The following is a 20,241-nucleotide window of genomic DNA, read 5'->3' on the forward strand; positions in this document are numbered from 1 at the left end:
ATGTAATCAGGCCTGGCTCTTTTACGTTCCTCTCGAATTAAGGATACCCCTCATTGGCATCAGAACGGAGTATTGCGAGTTCACGCCTCGCGCCATCGCGCCTTCAATTTTGCAGATGCAGCACGGACATCCATCAAGCACGAATAGTCGTATTTCTGCGCCGTCAAGGCGTATCCGTCCCTTGTTCTTCGAGTATTTCCACATTGTGTTGGTTCCGTTACTTCGTGCCAAGTTTGCGGGGAAATATTGCGGACTCTCATGTGCAGAGGAGTTTTGGGTATGCAAATAATTCTGCCGTGCTAAGGAAACGCGCCGTATAAACATTCAAGAGTTGCCAAATTTCCCCGAATAAAACACATATTTTTGAGAAAAGTTATGCATATTTTTCATTGAAATTTTCAGATATTTGTGAACAAAATTGACTGAAAAATTTGAGGAAAGACATTCACAATTTTCTCAGTAAATTAAGTTTTTCTTGAAGAAAATATGCAACATCTGAAGGCTCATACGGCGTTCTTCCCTAGCACGGCAGTTCTTGTCCGAGGAATTCATGAACAGATTTGCAATTTAAAGCCGAGTGGAGAGGTCAACGCGATAAATTATGACCTTTCAAAAATGAAAAACCGTGACTTTATCCGATTTTTCTCTGTTTATTATCGTTTTGTGAGAGGCTATTCTGCGAAAATTCCGAAGGATAATGCGGTTCGCTCTCCTTTTAAAAAGCGGACTATGGAATTATTCCATGTAAAAGTATCAGTCTGGATTAACACATTCCTCTTTTCAGCGCTGCAAAAATAAAATAAAAAACTGCACCTCACACATCCGATCATGAGTAAATTCGGAAGGACTATGTAGAAATGAATATTTTTCAGCTCCTTTTGGATATTTGGCTAGCTCATAAAGTATTGATGGCTGAGGTAAAACAATACTTAATTCCAATCGCAATGTTGGAATGTCTGCTTATGTTTTTTTTTCAACCAAGAGATTTTGTAGATTTTTTTTTGATTTTTTTTCTTTTAAAAAAAGGAAGTAATTCATTGGGAAAGTCTGAAAGTTGCAATGAGAACGCATTTTCCGACTCCAATCATAGATGTGGCTTATATGGGCACTCATGATAACTCAAACGTCGGATGAAATATCAACGAATCAAAATTCCAGCTGAATTTTCTGCAGCAAGCAAGCAGTTTGTTTCGACTGTATACATCATTTCTGATTCTTTTTTTTTTCAAGTTTTATCCATCATCCAAGTGACTTAAAAATTATAACAAAATAAAGAGGCAAAATTTTCATTAAAAATGCCGCTTTTGTCGGAATAACCACCCTCACCACCGATAGTTAAAATTGATGATCTGCAAAAAGTATAAAAGTCCATAAACTTGCGATTCAGGCGATAAAAGCTCGAATTTATCTTCGTTTTTGCTTCGAAAAAAACATAAAAACTAAAATTTCAAAAAAAAAAATTTAAAATTTAAAATTTCAGCTTCGGAAAGTGCATGATATTCTCATGGGGAAATTATGCAGTTCTGTATGGTAGCTAGTTCTTATTAATTATTTTGATAATTATTAATTAATTCTTATTAATTATCTTGGTGGCAATGAAATAGTAAATTAAATTAAGTTAAGTCAAACTGATAATCGACAGCATCTCAACTTTGGTATTTTAGAAATGAGAAATTGTCAATGTTGAACATAAAAAAGTGTTGTCTCGAGCAGAAATTGTTTCTGGAAGTTCGCCTGCCAAAAGTTTTCATTTGAGCCACACTTTATTGGCCGGCTTCGACATCCAAAATAAGTTGTTTCTCAGACAAAATTATGTAACTATATAAATTTCAACATTGCAAAATTTCCGCTCACAATTTGTATTTTTACTCTGAAACTATTTGATATTATGTATTAAAAATATCGTGGACTTTTTCCGAGAGTTAATGCGAGAAACCACCAAAATCACGGACAGAAATCGCGCTATCATTTTTTAAAAAAGAGTATGCTCGTAAATTATACAACTTTGGGATAGGAATACGTTCCTTGCCTGAGAAACGACGCTCCTAGCGACAGCTCGTAGTCCTCGGTGAACCAGAGGGTCCTTTTTTCGATAGGGAAGTTGACGTCATTAAGAGATGGTTAGATTTTTTCTCCGTATCAAGGTCTAATTTCCCTTGAAAATCCTCTGGCACATTTTCAAAAATGTTAATAAAAACGTGATAGCCCTCAAGGAGCTTCTCACCACCAAAGGGCTGGACCGACGCCAGAGCCTCCGTTAAATGAACATAACACTTTCCTAGTTGGAAAGAGTGACCCATTAGATTGTTTCATGAATCGCATCCTCCAATTAAAAGCAACTGCAATAAATTGTTAAATAGGTGAATTGATGGGATCTAATAATTCACGGACGCCCATTAGAGAAATAATGTTTAACAGTTAATCCTTGTTGATCAGAAAACAAAATAAAAATAAAATTTGTGAGAACGCCAAGTTTCCGAGTTCCATATTCATGATCTACGCTTGGAACTCAAACTGGTTGCCTACCCTGCCGAAACAAAGTATTTAGCCAATACGGTCGCAATATTGCTAACCGATTCAGGTACACTTATTTTGGATAGAGAATTGTACGTGTATTCTGCCCACCTTCTTAATTTTGCGACTATTTTATAAGCGAACATATGAATATATCAGACATTGTACAAAATCGAAGTTTACACTTACAAATCGCTATTTCATCATTTCATTGACCTATAGCACCAGTAAAAATGAATGATATAAACCCGAATTTTGGCACGAACATTTTTTTTTTAACCAATCAATTTTCGTCCGGGAACAATGACAATTCAAGGCTCCATTCCATTTGACGCACCCTATGACAGAAAATGAATCGTGTTAATAGGTCGCTGTGGCAGCTTCGAATTATTCTGTCTAAAAGTGAAACTGGAAGGCGAATGACCCTCACACGATAACCTAAAATACTCACTACTACAGAGTTAAAGCACTAGAGCTTAAGGAACATCGACCTTTTTACTCATGTTTGGGTTTGTACGGAGTTAAAGGGAAAACGAAATTAACTGCTGAACTTCATGAAACTATCTGAGCAAAAAGAACTTTCAATTATACCCAAGATTGACTTATCAGCCAAAATCACGGAAGCGGTGGAGCGTAACCGATAGGAGATGGGCTGATTTCGTCTCTTGATCGCAGAAGGGAGGAGAGGAGGGGAAGGGGTATGAATATAAGGCCCGGATAATTTTCGATTCCGGAGGAAGCGGGCCATGAGAAAAGACACCTGTTCCCCGAGCCGCCGGCTCGCGCGCTGGCTCCCGTGCTCCCGTGTAAAAGGAAAAACGCATCATGAACACTCAAATGTTGCCAAATTTCCACCATTGAACTACTTAATTTTGAAAAAATGTACGTGTGTATTTCCGCGAAAGTTTTAAATAATAATTGAGATTAATTTGCAAAACATAATCTCTGGCAAATTGTAGGTAAATACTCCTGACTTTCTTTAAAAAAATTTACCTTGGTATGTGGAAATTTCTTCGTTCCTTTGACGTACAGGCGTATCTCTATAATAACCGATTTACTGTCTACGTCTAGTTCGATTGTTAACTAACACATGAACATGTCCCTGACTCGCGTCCTTCGCGTCATGGTGGTAAAATTCGTCCAAGAGTGTTTACTACAATCGAAATGTCTCGTGTTTTCTGAGTTCTTCATTGATTTATGACCTGCCAATGACTAAATTGCGATACTTCAACATAATTAACTCTCGAAGAATTTGTGCATGAGGTTACGTTAAGTTAAATTAATTCTTTTGGTTGGAACCAAGATTTCGATATTATGTCGAATGACGTAGTCGCTAGATCAGTCTAATTCTACACTGAATAAAAATATTGGTAGAATTTACCATTCTTTCATGCTGTATTTCACACAGCGTCAATTCTGCCAGGAGAAAGGTTAACCCTTTACTACATAGCGTTACATGAAAGCAACAAATGGTTTTCAGCTTTACTTCTATGCTGGAATATTGAATTGAATCAAAGCAAGAAATGCTTTTTGGGAAGCATCATAAGTTTGATTTCCTGACTTAAAAGAAAAAAAAGGAAAAAAAAACACTACAGGAATCGATTCCAACTGATTTTATTGTGGAAAAAACACTGTACAATGTAGACTTTCTCTCTATAATCAACGATTAGCTCATGCAACAAAGGGTTGACGTTACTATATACTGACACAGGTAACCATTCCTCTGGCAGAATCGACATGAAGATTGGTAGAATTCCCCATTTCTTCACGCGATGGGAAATACAGCGTGAAGGAATGGTTAATTCTACCAATTTTTTTTCTCAGTGTACATGAGCCCTGAAAAACATAGCGTTTTATGGAGAGCAGGGCTCACATGGAAACAGAGATACATTGTAAAAACGGCGATGCGGCAACGTCCGAGGGCTAATACGCTATTCTTCCTTAGTACGGCATCGTGTGAGCACGAGGAATTCGATCTGGCCCTCATTCTCGTTCGGGTGATACCGCCTTGATTGAAAACCACGAAATATGAATAATCCTAACGTAATATCCCAGAGCCTTCTACGGGCCCTATTCCCGGATAGCGCGGCGAGGAGGAAGGGGAAAGGGATATTGCGGGGGGGAGGGTGAGAAGTAGAGGGGGGAGCGCAGGGGGTCTGGATTTCGGCGTCTTCGCTGCCCTCGGGGGAACGATGTGAAAGACGGAAGGAGTAATTTTGTGGGTGTGAAATATAAAACGCCTTCAATTGCGTTTGATACTGTGCAACACACCGAAGTTGATATAGTTGTATTCTTAGGTTCGAACTTAACTCGCGTGAATTGCTCTACCAAGTAAGGCATGTCAGCCTTCGAACTGCTGTATCTCAAGTTACTTCACATATTTCATGCCCATTACTGCCCTTGTATATGTATGAAAGAGGCCAAGTTCTCGTTGTCTATTTGAGAGAGCGAGACAAATGGTTGCTACACAGGGTGGCATGGTACGAAAGGTTGGAAATTTTGGTGAGATATTCCATGGAAGTTCATGAGCCTGCGAAATTTATGGAAAAATTCAAACATTCATTCCGGGAGCTGAAAATGCAACACGGTTTTTTCAGGGAAAAGAATGGCCGCGAGCATCTGCAAGGCCGTCATCACAATATTTGGAACACGTTTTGCAATTAAGCACTGACATTTCTAGCTCTTCATGGATACAACATACATGTCATTAGTTTCCCTATGTAGATTGGTGTTTTGTGTATAAGCCAGAAATTGCAGTCCGAAATTGCAAAACGCAGTCCATTTTAAACTCCAGATTTCTTGTGAAACAACCAGAGTAATTTCCGTTATCCTAGTGAAATTTTATTTAATAGACTAAGGGGCCAAGTGGGCGGCCCCCGGCCTTGGCTCCGTATCTGCCAGGTGGGCGGCTGTAATTCGTACCCCGTTGCCTGAAGTCAATGATTCGCCTTCAAATGGCCGGGTATGCAAAATGACTGCCGTGACGCACGAATAGTGGTATCAGAATTTTACATTAAGTTTACGGATTGATTTGAAGGCGCTCTTCTATATCCAGTGTGAGTGGCCTTGTACAACGACCTTACCAAAAAGTTCATAATTTGGGGGTTTAAATCAAGCCGCATATTCGAAAAATGCCGAGGAATATTATTTTTAAAAAATAATAAGATTGTTTTTGGTCTCTCCGTCTTATTTCAAAGAAGAGAGCGGAGGCGGCTGGATCATGTTGTGTTTTTTAAGTCCCTTGGTTCGGTCATCGTATTCTGAAGCGAAACTGAAAGAGTCGCCGTATTCATGATCGCAACTTGCTCAAAAGTGGTTGTGAATTTAAAAAGTTTCGCACGTATAAAATGAGCTTTCGTTGATTAAATGTGAATAATCAAAGGTTAAGAATTTAAGATTTTATATTTGAAGGCGCTCTTCTTTATCCATTGTGCATTGTGCCTTATGTACAACGATGTTGACCAAAAAGTTCACAATTTTGGGTTTTAAATCGAGCCGCACATTCGAAAATTCCGAGGAACATTATTTTGAAAAAATAATATGATTGTTTCTGGTCTCTACGTCTTATTTCAAAGAAGAGAGCGCAGGCGGCTGGATCAGATTTAGTATTTTAAGTCCCTTGGTTCGGTCATAGTATTCTGAAGCGAAACTGAAAGAGTCGTCGTTTACAAGATCGCAACTCACTCAAAAGCGGTTGTGAATTTAAAAAGTTTCCCACGGATAAAATGAGCTTTCGTTGATTAACTGTGAATCATCAAAATTTAAGAAAAAGAACTTTGTCCACTGGTCCATTAGGAAAGCGTAAATCATGGATGGATGGAGCATCGATGACCAACTAAACCTATCTGATAAGGTATCTTAAGTGTGAAACCCTTTTTTCCGTCTTTAAATGATCGAAATCCACCAACAAGTTTAAAACACTAATTGCAAAAAGGCGTATCTCCTTTTGAAGTGTCGATTCTTAGTGCCAAAAACGCGAATCTCGGCATTTCTGCCGTGCCTATTTTCTAACAGTTCGAGAAATTATTGAAACTTATGATGGAGTTTGAGAAAACATTTGATTCTTGCTATCCTCAAGAATTATTACTCTTCTACCGACAATAAAGAGGAATGCAGACAGTTTTTTTACTCTCCTGGAAAATCGTGTTTTCCGAGATTCGCACTTCTGCACTTTCACCATCGATAAAGTTCTTTAGTATTGTTTAATTAACATTTGCACAGGCAGTGATTGTGATTGTTCAGTCAGTAATTTTTTTTCTCATTAATTTGCGGACAGTTTTAGGTATGAGTAAACTCTATTTTTGATCTTAATGATCAAGAACGGGTTCAAAACGCTAATTACGGAAATGCGTATCTCGAGATGAGATGTCATTTTCCAATCATACAATGCTTGATCTGGCCATATGAGATCAAACTAAAGCTTTTCTGATAAGGAATTGTAAGCGTGAAACTCTTTTTTCAGTATTTAAATGATCCAAATCCGCCAACATCAGGTTTAAAACACTAATTGCAAAAATGCGTATCTCGTGATGAAATGTCAATTCTTAGTGCCGAAAACGCGAATCTCGGCATTTTTGCCGTATTTTGTGACAGTTCGAGAAATTATTCAAATAATGGTGATGGAATCTGAAACAAGACGACGGTTCCAACGTTAAGACGTTGGAGAGCGTTCACCGTAGGACCTCGTCAATATGTAAAAGTGGTTTTGCGCGGACGGAAGAGAGCGTTGCAAGACGCTGTTGAACTAAACGTGGAGCGTAACCTAGGAAACATACATCTATATGTATAAGAAATGACTTGTCTTCATAGAGTAAAATATAGGGGTCACTTGTGAAGGGGTACTTCGTACCCAACAATTTTTTTAGGTCTCCGACGACTAAAAATTTGAACGATTCTTGAAAGAGTCATTAAATAAAAGTACGTTGCAGTAAAACTTAAAGATATTAATTTCTCAAAGACAAGCCTACAGGCATTACATAAAGTGGACAAAATAGGAGAAAAAAGGTAGAAATGGTACATAAAGAAAAATTGAGAAAACAGGCATTGCTCCCCACCACGAAAAATGGCACCGGATTCCATGGAGCAGTGCGGGCCTTCACCAATGGATACATTAGTAACATACCCGATGCAAAACGACGGGAAAGAGCGTACACTACTAACGTGATGAACGCTAAAAAGCATCTTATTCTTGCTATCCTCAAGAATTATTACCCTTCTACTAACAATAAAGAGAAATGTAGACAGTTTTTTATTTTACTCTCCAGGAAAATCGTGTTTTCCGAGATACGCGCTTCTACACTTTCACCATCTATTCGTCGTATCTCAAACGAGCCAGAAATAGCAGTTCCTTACTGCAAAATAAAGTCCAATTAAAGCCGAGCGCTTGAGACGAAATCATAGACGTGAAAGCAAAACTTGGAACACGCGTATTCTTCGGAGGAAAACAATGCGCCCGAGTTAAGAAACGAGGTTAAGACAACGCAACTTGTCGAAAATTTTTCCCGGCACATCCCCACGTTGAATGGTTTCTGACAATTAATTATCAAACCGAGGAAAATTGCTCAAGTTCCACGTTGCCGGCTTCTTCTTGCAAAATAAATCAAAACTTTTGATGAGATGACTCGGTGGAATCTAAAAACTGATGAGAAAAAACAACATACTCGTGTACTCATTATTGATAGAGTGAACGCAAGCTGACCTTCCATGGAAAAAGGAAAGTTCGAAAAACTTAAACCCTTATTAGTTACACAAGAGAAGAGAAGTCGTTACCTTGTGGCCTAAGTTCACAAGCGCCATGTGACGTTTAAAAATTTCCGCCGAAAGTTTATTATTTTACAAAATAATTGCTCAACGAATCTGTCCAGAGAAATCACTGTATTTTATTTGTGCTGCCGATTAAATTCAGTGAAATTTTCAAACAGATTCAACCAACAATTTCTCTGTAAAGAAATAAAATGGCGGCGGAAATTTTCAAAAATCGTACTTGTGATAATTTGGCCGGAAGGTGCCGAAGTGTGGAGAAAAGTCCGTTTCACTGTGAATGGCAAAAAGAAACAAGCGATTAAAAGTTTCATATGCGCACTTTGGACTTTTTATCGCGGTAGAGCAGGGCGCCTTCAATATTTCGTGCATGCAACACGGACATTCCATGAGCACGATTAGTTGCATGAAGCCGTTATCATCAACATGCTCAGGAGTTGGTGCAAAATGAAGAGTTTTACAACGAAAGAAATATGAAACCAGTCGCTTGAGGGTACGCAATGTTGAAAGTCTGTTGACAGATAAAATAAGACGCGTTTTTTTGCCGAACGTAGAGCATAGTCGATGGGCTCTTTTTTTATTCAACCTGAAAATCTCTCTTTGCAGATACAGTTTTCTACATAGATGAGCCATGCAGAAGAATTAATTTTCAATTGCGAGAAACGGTCCATTTCCTTGGATTGTAAATCCCTTAGAGCTCAATTTATTTTGGCAACGAAAAGCCGGATCGAAAATTGCATTTCTAGTGCTCCATTCACGCCTCTGTAACCTTTAGTACTTATGTAGACCAAACCCTCTTTCGCAAAATAACTTCGCAGCCTTCATTATTTAATTTACGAGTATTCAAGCTGGTGCAACTACACTTGGCATTTTATGTGCCCATTTAATAAAGTTCCCAGACTTTGACGGAAGTTAAGTCGAAGTCTATACATGTCTTGATTACTCTTTGAAAATGTCCCAGTGGAATTCCTGGCATTCCATTTTTTGAGTAGCTATACTTCTACCTCGGCAAAACACACTTGGGAGACATACCAAACACATAAAAATCAAATGGGCTTTTAGAAAAGGGAATTATAATTTTTGGTTTATTTCAGAAGCAAAATAAGCAAGGAGTCTAACTGCAGCCCTGTATTTTTCCCTTTGACATTGATTACTATAGGCTAAACGCGCGTTTCGCGTTTCGCAGAACGGAACCAAGTCACATCAGCGATTGACAAGGGCAATTCAATTTTTAACAAGAGCATGTTTGTGCGGCTCCTTTGAAAATTCTAAGGAATTTGTTTCGCACCGAGCAGAAAATTCGCACGAAAATCTGCAAAACCGTTTTCTTGTAAAAAATTGAAGTCCCCGATTAAAGTTGGCAAAATTCGATGTGGTTTGGTTCCTTTCTGCTTAACGCGGTCCAAACCGAGCTCATTTCTGTGACCTGAGCAACTACACGGGGTTGTCGCAGAATTAAGAAAATAAAATTCCCTGACGTTTCCCTGATTTCTCTGACACATTCTGGTAAAATTTCCTGACAATTGAACGTATGACAGATACTTAAAAAGACATGATTTGAAATAGTTTTCAGGCAAAAATTGTTTTTCGAGACGTCGAACCCATTCTAGAAAGGAAATACACAGGCGCCCGGATAATTTTTCTGTAACCTTTTCGTCATTTTTCCAGACATTTACCGGTTTTCCCTAACTTTTTTAAAGTCCCATTTTAAAATTTCCTGAGGATATGCCAAATGCTTGAAACGACATGATCTGAAACAGTTCTCAGGCAAAATTTGTTTTTCGAAACGCTAAACCCACTCTAGAAAGGAAATACAGTTGACTGGACAATTTTCCCCTAACATTTCCAGGTTGTCCTACATGTATGTATAAGCCGCTTTTACGGCGCGCTAGGGCGCTCTGCGACGCCTACTCTCCACAGGAATCTGTCATGGTAGAGATCCTCCGGAAGCTGGCATCTCTCCATTTTTTCACGGATACCCTCTACCCAGCGTTAGGCTGGACGCCCTCTCCGTCGCCTACCTGGGGAGACCCACTCCAACACCTTCTTCGGCAACCTGGTATCAGTCATTCTCTGCACATGACCATACCATACCAATTGATTGGTCATGATATCGTGCACAATCGTCCCCTCAACGCCCATTATCTCTCGGACACATTCATTCCTGACACGTTCTCTCCTCGAGATTCCAGCCGATCTTCGCCAAAAATCCATCTCTGTCACCTTAAGCATTTCTTGGGTCCACTTCTTCAACTGCCACACTTCACTGCCACAGGTGATTATAGGCTTGTAACCGAGTTAAAAATCCTCTTTTTGTTGCCCTTGGAAATCCTTTGTTCCCAAAGAATCCCATTAAGCATGGCGATGGCTTTCCTTCCACACTGGAAAAAAAAACACATTGGATCTAGAGTCCAGACCCTTGAAAACATTGACAAGAAAAAATATTCTTGATTTAATCGGATTTTTGCTTGAATCAAAACGAAATCCGCTTATATTAAGAGACTTGGTTCTTGATTTAAGCTAGATTCTGATCGAATCAAAAGTACTTTTTCTTGTCGATGTTTTTAAGAGTCTGGACTCTAGATCTAATGTGCTTTTTTTGCAGTGCAGGTCTTCCTGACTTTTAAAAATTCCTTAACAATTCCCGGTTTTCCCTGACAGTGGCAACCCCGGACACACCGCGGACTAATCCGAAGGAATTAAGGCAATTGGTGATTATTAATCAACTTACATTGTTCGTCGGGACGTCAAGTGTGGTAAGGGTTAAGAGGGGATGCATTGAAGGGATCGAGCGAACGGAGGGGGTGGGGCGCCGGGAGTATGTGCAAGTTGGGAGTAGGCCCTTTTGTTCTCGGCCACGCTGCGAAGTTTTTTCCCCCGGCTGGCTCGGTGCTAAGTTCTAAATATTTCATCGGGGGCTCCTCAAAGTACACAGTCGGCTAAGCGAATTTTAATCGGGCGCTATTGACTCGCGGCTTCGGAGTTATTTCCACTCGGCTTCACTCGTCTCCCGCCGCCTTTTTTCCCCTTTCGACTCGACTCCACTCGGGACCCGGGGCCTCCGCGATAAACTGATTACGCCTCGATCCTTGATAATTGAACCCTGAAGGGACGGGGGGAGGGTGCAGTTGGGGGGGCGAAGGGGTATTTACGACTCCATTGCCATTTCATGCGGCTAAACCTTGAGCATTTTAAATTGGTGATAATGAATCGCTAAACAAGGTAGAAATTTAAGCATTCTGATACCGGTTTCTTATTCAGAATCCCACACTGAAAAAAAAAATCTCGGTGTATTTACTAAGAAAAGGGTAAAATTACGAAGAATTCGGGGTTCTTTTTGATCCCAGTTTTTTCTTGGTAGAATTACCATTAATGGAATTGGTAATTTTAGAACTTTCTCGGTAATTTTACTGGACCTTAGTAAAAACGCCAATATTTTTTATCGACTGTGGTAGAATTACCGAGATAAAATGGCAAAGTTACCGGGAATTGATTACCAATAAAAGTGGTATTCTTACCTGAAAAAAAACAGTAAAAATACCGGTTTTTAGGTAAGCTTACCAGTCTGTCTTGGTAAAATTACCAATAATTGGTAAACAAAAAAGGTGAGATGGTAAAGGTGCCAACGGACCGTCGTAAAAACGCCAAGAATTTTTTTTCAGTGACGTTCAGAAAACGAGTCTTGCATCAAAAATTACTGAGATCAACTCCTGTTTACGATATTAACGTTTTAATTTTACTTTGGTACACCGAGAAAAAAGATTGGTTGAATTTACCATTCCCTCACGGTGTATTTCACACAGCGTTACCTCAGAGTCAATTCTGCCAGAAGAAAGGTAAACGTTACTATATACTGGAACAGGTAACCATTCCTCTAGCAGAATCGATTTTGAATTCACGCAGTGTGAAATACAGCGTGAGGGAATGGTAAATTCTACCGATCTCTTTTCTCGGTGTAACACGGGAGATTTGAATTGCCCGGTCACAAGAAACACGATACTTTACGTGGGTCAAATCGCGCGATACAATGGTTTTGGCAGGCTTCTCAATCAGACATTGTTCATCTCCCAGAATTTATTGTTTAAAATGTAAATAATTTGCTACAGCTGAGCCAAAGCGTCAAGATTGAGGTTGCCATATGTTAGTATCGCATAGACTGCCACGGTAACTTTTAGTGTGCGATTTGACTCAGTAACTCACGAGGACCATCGTGCTCTCATGAGCGGGAGATTTGAATGGGCCTGTTGCAAACTTTTGCTAGAGCAAAAATAAGAGTTGTTTCTTATAGATAATGCCTCAAAAATCACGATGAGCGCATCGGCAAAGTCTGAAATGCACTTATAACTTCACAATCTGCGTAAGAAATTTGCGGTTTTTTGAGCTTCCCGCTTCAAAAACGATACTACGGCACAGGTGAACATTTTGTTAGAGGAGTCGCTCCATCGTCGGCAATATTCATCATGGCCGACGCTTGCGCAGTTCTGCGCGTAATTCGAGGAGAGTTCAAGGTCAATCAAGGCGGGCGAGAAAAATATGAACGTAAACACGCCGATTGTTACTTGGTCTAATCCTGTTCAGGTGTTATCTCGTACCATCACACGTGTTTTGGCGGATTGGCGTCGGCCATGATGAGTATTGCAGACGATGGAACGACTCCTCTAACAAAATGTTCACCTGTGCCGTAGTATCGTTTTTGAAGCGGGAAGCTCAAAAAACCGCAAATTTCTTACGCAGATTGTGAAGTTATGAGTGCATTTCAGAGTTTGCCGATGCGCTCATCGTGATTTTTGAGGCATTATCTATAAGAAACAACTCTTAGTTTTGCTCTAGCAAAAGTTTGCAACAGGCCCATTTGCGCGCCAAGAAAAATGAAATATCTTGTTTGGAGTTAATTTCAGCAATTTTTTTTTGCGCAAAAAAAGATTAAAAACAAAAACAGCAGAAAAAAAGAAGCAAAAAATGCTTGGATTCGTGCCTTGTCTAGTGGTCCATTGTCAGAACATTTACTCGAGAGACAGTGCTTAGAGTCCTCATTCATTGAAAAGAGATATGCCGTCTGTTTCGGGCTGAGAGACCGAAAGAGGCTTGGAGCCGTGGCTTCATCTGTTCCGGGTGTTACAACCGGAAATTTCTGCCTCGGAGCCCGGAACGCAGACGTTACGTCTATAAAGCCCCCGAGTGCGGCTTTCACGGCCGGGTTTTTTTCAGTGTTTTACAATCAGTTTTTTCCTTGAGAAGTCCTCAAATGGGTTTCGTTTTGATGTGGCAGTGAAGAATCACAGAGATGACGCTTTTTGCAAACTGCTTGTGAAATTTGTCGTAATTATCCGCGATCCCTTACTTCGACATTTCCACGAATGAGTGTCTGAAAAATTCATGAAAATTCGACGGCGACATTGACAACGTTGTAAATCCTAGAGCCAATTCGGAGCACTTAATTTCTTGAGAGTTCAAATTCCGTTAACAAGGAATTAGAGATGATTTCCTTTTGCACCCATCCCCGAACCCCTAATTTCCTATTTCTCCGTATTTGTTAACCGCGAGACTTTTGCGGAACCTAAACTTCGCGGATAACGAGGATCTCTTGTGCTAATTGCTTCTTTGAATAACCCCATAGTAAAATTCGCCATGAAAATCTACCTCAAGTACCTGTGGGGAAAGTATTGCCAACTCAATCCTCTTTTACTACACGGAAAAAAAATTGCTGATTCAACAATTCAATTGCAGTGAGTGCAATGTTTCAACGCAGATTTTACAACAAAAAAATGTTACTTTAACCACATTGTAAACTAATTTAACCACGGAGGTGGTTAAAGTAGCATTTTTTTGTTGTAAAATCTGCGTTGAAACATTGCACTCACTGTTTTTAGCAATTGAATTGCTGAATCAGCAATTCTTTTTTTTTCCGTGTACAGAGAATGTGTGCCGCTTTCCGATTTAGTGGCAAGTTGTAGCAGTAGCGTGGCGTGCTTAGCGATACATCGATTGATCTGCCATTTAAACCTAGTAACTAAAAGGATCGATAAACAGGCTGTTCGCAACGAACACTTTAATAATCGATTATTTACCACATAGCTTCAAATGGGGAAGTCTTTTGGATGATTAGTGTCAATTTGACAAGGAACGGAGGCTTCCTTCAATATTTCTCGGTCAGACGCTTCTCAGCCCGTTTTCTCAAAACCTCATTTTTGCACTTACTGCTCTCTTCGCACCACGGCAGTATTGTACTCTATGGGAAAATTAGCGCGGCCTTTTGCGGGGTTTCGGCTCGATGTTGCGACGGTGGCGCCGCGAGGTGGCGGTAGTAGGTCAACAGATCGACCCAACCTGTTTGCTCGCTTGAGGTCTTGCTGCGTTGATGGCAAACAGGAATATTCGTCTCAATTGTGACGGGCAACCAGAATCAACATCCCCTCGCCCTCACAGGGCCCACCCTCCTCTTCCCTCCCCCTCGCGCTCGCCTTACCGCTTTTCCCGGCCGAGCATTTTCCACGCGGCCACGTTGCCGCCTCTTCACCGAAATAAATCACATTTTCGTGTCGATGCATTTAAAGAGCTACTTACAGGGAAAAAAGAAGTGGTGACAGATTCCGATTTAATTACGGCGTTACGTAGGTGGGTGCAACATGGTGTCAATATTTTTAAAAAATCAAGGATTCAAAGGATAGAATGTTGTCCCAAAGTCCGTTTGTTTTGATGTAATGCAACACAAAATTTAATTCACGGCAATTTTAATAGCATTTATTTTTTTCGATTAACCACGTCGTTTTCCAGAAAATCGACGAAAAAAACGGTTGTAAAAACTTTGTGAAAAATTTTTGATATTTGTACCATCACATTGCTTGATTGTCACCTGCCGATGATTAATATTTCATATCATTGTATTTTTAAAAAAAAATTAGTGCTCTAATGCTAACATGTTATAGTGTGTATTTTATGTAAGTATGTTTAGGTTAATGTCTTGGATAATGCTCCGAAGACGAGAGAAACTCCGAAACGCCGTTAGCGTATGTAAATAAGTCCATTTATTTTCACTTAATGTACGATGTTTTGGCAAAACTATCTTTCTCTATCATGACACTGATAATCGCAAACTCCTTTGATTACTTAAAAAAAGAAGAAAAAAGAAGAAGAAAATCAGACGCCAAACTGCAAAAGAGACAAATTCAATTGCAAACGCGGCCGAAGAAAGAAGAAACGTATTCGGGCCTCTTTTTAAAACCTTTCTCCTTGATCTGAGTAACACATTATTGGCAGCATACAGCGAAGCGTTTCGAGTTCACGCCTTGCACCATAGCGCCTTCAATTTCGAAGACGCAACACGGACATCCATCAAGCACGAATAGTTGTATCTCGGCGCCGTCATCAACGCGCATCCTTTTCTTTGCTCTATTTCCACATTTTGTTAGTTTCCATTCGTCTTGTTTGTTATAATGGTGCTTCAAGGACTACTTGAGGAACACAGGTGAAGATAGAGGACATGTATTCAAACCTTATTTATTGTTTGCTTCACAGGTTGGTTATCAACTATCATTTGGCGCAAAGTAGCGTTGAACTCAGACTTTAATTTTTGCTTCACTCGATTAAATTGCTTGAATTCTTAGTAAGGCATCACTAAAATATATTAGCGTTGAATATGAAATGAAATTTTTGCCATTCGCTGTGTCATTGTATGTAACCAAATCCTCGTTGATATTTGATCCAGACATTCCGTATTTAACAGACGGGTCCTATTATTTTTTTTCCATGACGAGATATTATCACCTACCGGCTAAGGTGCCACAAGCGCCATGCGACGTTTCAAAATTTCCATTGCCATTTTATTTTTTACGGAGAAATCGTTGGTTGAATCTGTTTGAAAATGCCACTGAATTTTAACGACAGCACAAAGAAAATTCAGTGAAATATTCAGACAGCTTTGTCGCACAATTTCTACATAAAAAATAAAATGGTGGCGAAAATGTGTAAACGTCTCATGGCGCTTGTGATACCTTGGGCGGAAGGTGACTATTTCTCGTCATGGACAAAAAATAATAGGATTCGTCCGTTAAATACGGAATGTCTGGATCAGATTTCAACGAGGATTTGGTTACGTACGATAACACAGCGAATGGCGAAAATTTTAAATCATATTCAGTTTCAATATATTTTAGTGACGCCTCACTAACAATCCAAGCAAATTAATCGAGTGAAGCAAAAATTAAAGTCTGAGTTCAACGCTATTTTCTGCCAAATGATAGTTGATAACCAACTTGTTAAGCGAACAATAAATAAGGTTCAAATACATGGATTTAATATTCGGCTGTGTTGCTCACGCAGTCCTTGAAGCACCATTATAAACAAAACAAACTGAAACTAACAAAATGTGGAAATAGAGCAAAGGAAAGTACGCGCGTTGATGACGGCGCCGAGATACAACTATTCGTGCTTGATGGATGTCCGTGTTGCGTCTTCAAAATGGAAGGCGCGATGGCGCAAGGCGTGAACTCGAAACGCTCAACTGTGTATGCTGGCGAAATTTTCTAAACGTCTCATGGCGCTTGTGATACTTTTGCCGGAAGGTGAGGAAATCACCACTCTTTTCAGGCCTCCACGGCATTTTCCTCGCCCGCTAAATCTGAAAATCGTGAGCGAAGTGGCAACGGCGGGCATGAATTTTTTTTTAAATTGATATTTCACGCGGGGAGATTACGCGGCGAGCCCGTTGCGCAAATATTTGCTCCGATCGTGCGTCCCTTCAGCTTCGACGAAATTGCTCATTTTTAAAGGATCTCCCGATATTCCCTCTTGCCGAGGCCATGACCCAGCCTTTTCAGTCCGGATTTTTTGGCAACGCTGCAGGAAAAACTTTTACAGATTCTCTTGGACAACTTTCCTTGTTATTTTTAAGCGTGAAATACACCTGTGGCATAATTGGAGGTATTTAAACTATATAAGGCTATTTACACAACAAGTTTTGAGAAAAATAAAGTAGGAGAATGCATGCAGTATCTGAGGACGGGTAATATAGATGCTGTTTGCAGTGACATTTTGTGAGCATAGACTCTCTGTTGCATCGAATTGCATCCAACCAATAAAAATGCTTTAACTTTTTTCAATACTTCCATTGAGAATAAATCGATACATATCAACGGAGAAACTACCAGACCATGTATCTCGTTCGCGGTGTTTAAAAATCTCCACTCCCAATTTTTTTTTAAGGGAAAAAAACAAAATCATTTCTTGAAACTTAGCTTTTTTCTGTCAAAGTCCTTTCTAGCATTCTACCGGGCCGCTTTCCAGGATTTTAGCGGTTATCGACAGGTGCTAATCCCTAGATGAGCCCGCTCTATGCAGATATTGGAAATAAGACCCACTTTTTTGTAATTACGTTATAAAAATAGGAATTCTCCCATTCATGGAATGTAAAGCCGCGTTAATTATATCAGAGTTTGTTCTAAAGATCCATCGGGCGGATTTTCATGATCATGATGATGGCTATCGAGGATGCAAAGCGCCCCTGGGCCCCTGGGGGTAAGGCCACGTAGCTGCCGAGGGGCGTGACCAAAGCTCCCGAGTTACTATAAAGAGAAAGTGGAATCTGTTTTGAGTATTTGGACGTATTCATGCTAAAAGGAACTATGTTTCACGCAATCCATATGTACGTAGGTCCTTTTGGCATAAGGGTCCATTTGATGTGTTGAAGGAGGTGAAGGTAACGAACCTGGTGGGGCTTCTGTTTGCCGTAGCCGAGGCGGACGATGTCGAGGAGGTTCTGGCGGGAGACGGACTTCAGAATCCTGTTGGGCCGGAGGGACTCGCTGCTGCTCTTGTTACCGGTCGTGTAGCCCGAAACGGCCGGGCTCCCCGTGTCCAGTCGCGAGCCGGAGGCGCTGAGCCCCTCGTTTCCGCCCGACTTCGAGGCCGTCCCTAATCAAACAAAACCGACAAAACTCACATTAATATCCATTCATGCTTTCCATTATCACAAAAAACGCCTTCATTCCTGTCGGCAAGCAACAGTATATACTCAGAGCTAGAATATTTGCATCAACGTGCAATGGAAAGGCGCCAATTTCTAAATTCTGACACGTGTGTCCGCAACAAAACTTTAGGGCACGATCCGTGTGATAATCACAAGAATCGTGCTCTAAAGTTTTGTTGCGGACACATGTATCAGAATTTTGAAATTAGAGCCTTTCCATTGCACCAGAATGTTAAATCAACTTCACTTTTTTTTCGGTGCACGGAAAAAATTAAATTGCTGATTTAAAATTTCAATTTCCAATTGCTAAAAAGAGTGACTGCAATGTTTCAATGCAGATTTCACAACACAAAAATTGTATTTAACCACAACCGTGGTTAAATTAGCTTACAATAGTAGTAGCAATTTATTGTTGTAAAATCTACGCTGAAACATTGCAGTCACTTTTTATAGCAATTGAATTGTTAAATCGGCAATTTAATTTCTTCCGTGTGGCAACGGCGCGGCGTGAAGGATGCAGACGCAAATGGTTGGACGGCTCGGCGGAATAGTAGCGCATAAAAAGGCTGAGATAAGGTGGAATGGACTCGACTCGACTCGAAGAACCGCGACAACGCCTAGCGCCTTCTCGGCTTCTCCACTATTACATTGAAACCCTCAATAAAATTTAGCTGATGAAATGTACACTTTCCCCGCGTTGCCGATTAGTCAAATCGGGCATTTCGTTCAATACTAGGGGAAATGGACCACGTTTAGCAGAAAGGAACCAAGCAACATCAGCTATGGCAAAATTTAAGTGTAAAATTCAATTTTTTACAAGAGTGCGCTGGAGCGGATTCCTTTGAAAATTTTATGGGATGTGTGTTTGTAATATGCAGAAAATTTACTGAAATTTGCACAAAAATTCGCACAACCGTTCTTATAAAAAAATTAAATTTCCCACTTGATTCAATCATAAAAAAAAAAATGTACAACCTCTCCAGAAAAGAGGTGATTCTTTAGGAAAACAAAATCGCGATTGTGGTTCTCGCGGCAACAAGGCAACATTGTGCTTCGTGACGAATTTTTGTCCATTTAACAGTATATTAAGCAATCTGTATGTATCGTGTCCGGTTGCTTCGCCAAGAATCGATAATCACAATGGGTTTTAATGGATGAAAAATAGTGCCATCAACCTAATCCGTGAGAGCAAAACTATCAGTTTGGCAGCGGCGGGATGTTCTTTGGGCTTTTTCACCTGGTACGGTGGAGTTGCTCGCGGATTCTGACGACGACGTCCGCTTAAATTGTCAACGGAGAGTAACTGTGTCTCGCTATGATACCGCCCGCCGACTTCCCGATTTCGGATGCAAGCCACGCACAAGGAAAATTGGCTCTCGAGCTTCGTTGCCTAGTGATCTACCCGCACCTGCTCGACTGGCCAAGACTCGCCAAAAAATCACTTAACCAACTCTGCGAATAACTTTATAAAACCAGCTCATGAAAAAAAAGAGAAGAAAAGTAATCAAGTTTATGCAAGATTATGAGCACCCGAGAGTCAATGGGAAATGAACCTGTTTTTACCAGGTTGGAAATTAGTTCTGGCTCTACACTGTTCTGCGACGAAGGAGAGGCAAATTTTTTTTAAAGAACTGTTTGGCCTCGCTTTCCCGCGAAAAGAAATCCGTATGAATGAAGAGTATGTTTTTATGGTCGAATTTTTTTAAAAGTCTGGAGTTTCTTTCTGTTATCCTTTATTATTTCTTAGGAAAATTGGACTGCATTAAACAGAAAGGAACCAAGCCACATCAGCTATTGCCAAATTTAGCTGGGCAATTTATTTTTATACATGAAAATGGTCGTGCGGATTTTTGTGCAAATTTCAGTGAATATTCTCCGTAATACAAAGCAAATTCCTTAAAATTTTTAAAGGAGTCCGCACAAACGTTCTCTCGTAAAAAATTAAATTGCCCACTTAAATTTGGCAATAGCTGATGTGGCTTGGTTCCTTTCTGTTATACGCG

General features: G+C 40.1%; 1 protein-coding gene across 7 annotated transcripts in view; it reads right to left on the reverse strand.

Moving 5' to 3' along the window:
• LOC109030907 (cyclic nucleotide-gated channel alpha-3) overlaps window positions 1-20,241 on the reverse strand; it is a 562,958-nt gene that overhangs the window by 185,096 nt on the left and 357,621 nt on the right. For all 7 annotated transcript variants that reach the window (XM_072300917.1, XM_072300918.1, XM_072300919.1 and 4 more), the window contains one exon: window positions 17,978-18,183. In XM_072300917.1, the coding sequence (XP_072157018.1) occupies window positions 17,978-18,183 (206 nt within the window). The remainder of the gene's footprint in view (window positions 1-17,977; window positions 18,184-20,241) is intronic.

This window comes from Bemisia tabaci, chromosome 5, assembly GCF_918797505.1.
Source record: "Bemisia tabaci chromosome 5, PGI_BMITA_v3".
Taxonomy (NCBI): domain Eukaryota; kingdom Metazoa; phylum Arthropoda; class Insecta; order Hemiptera; family Aleyrodidae; genus Bemisia; species Bemisia tabaci.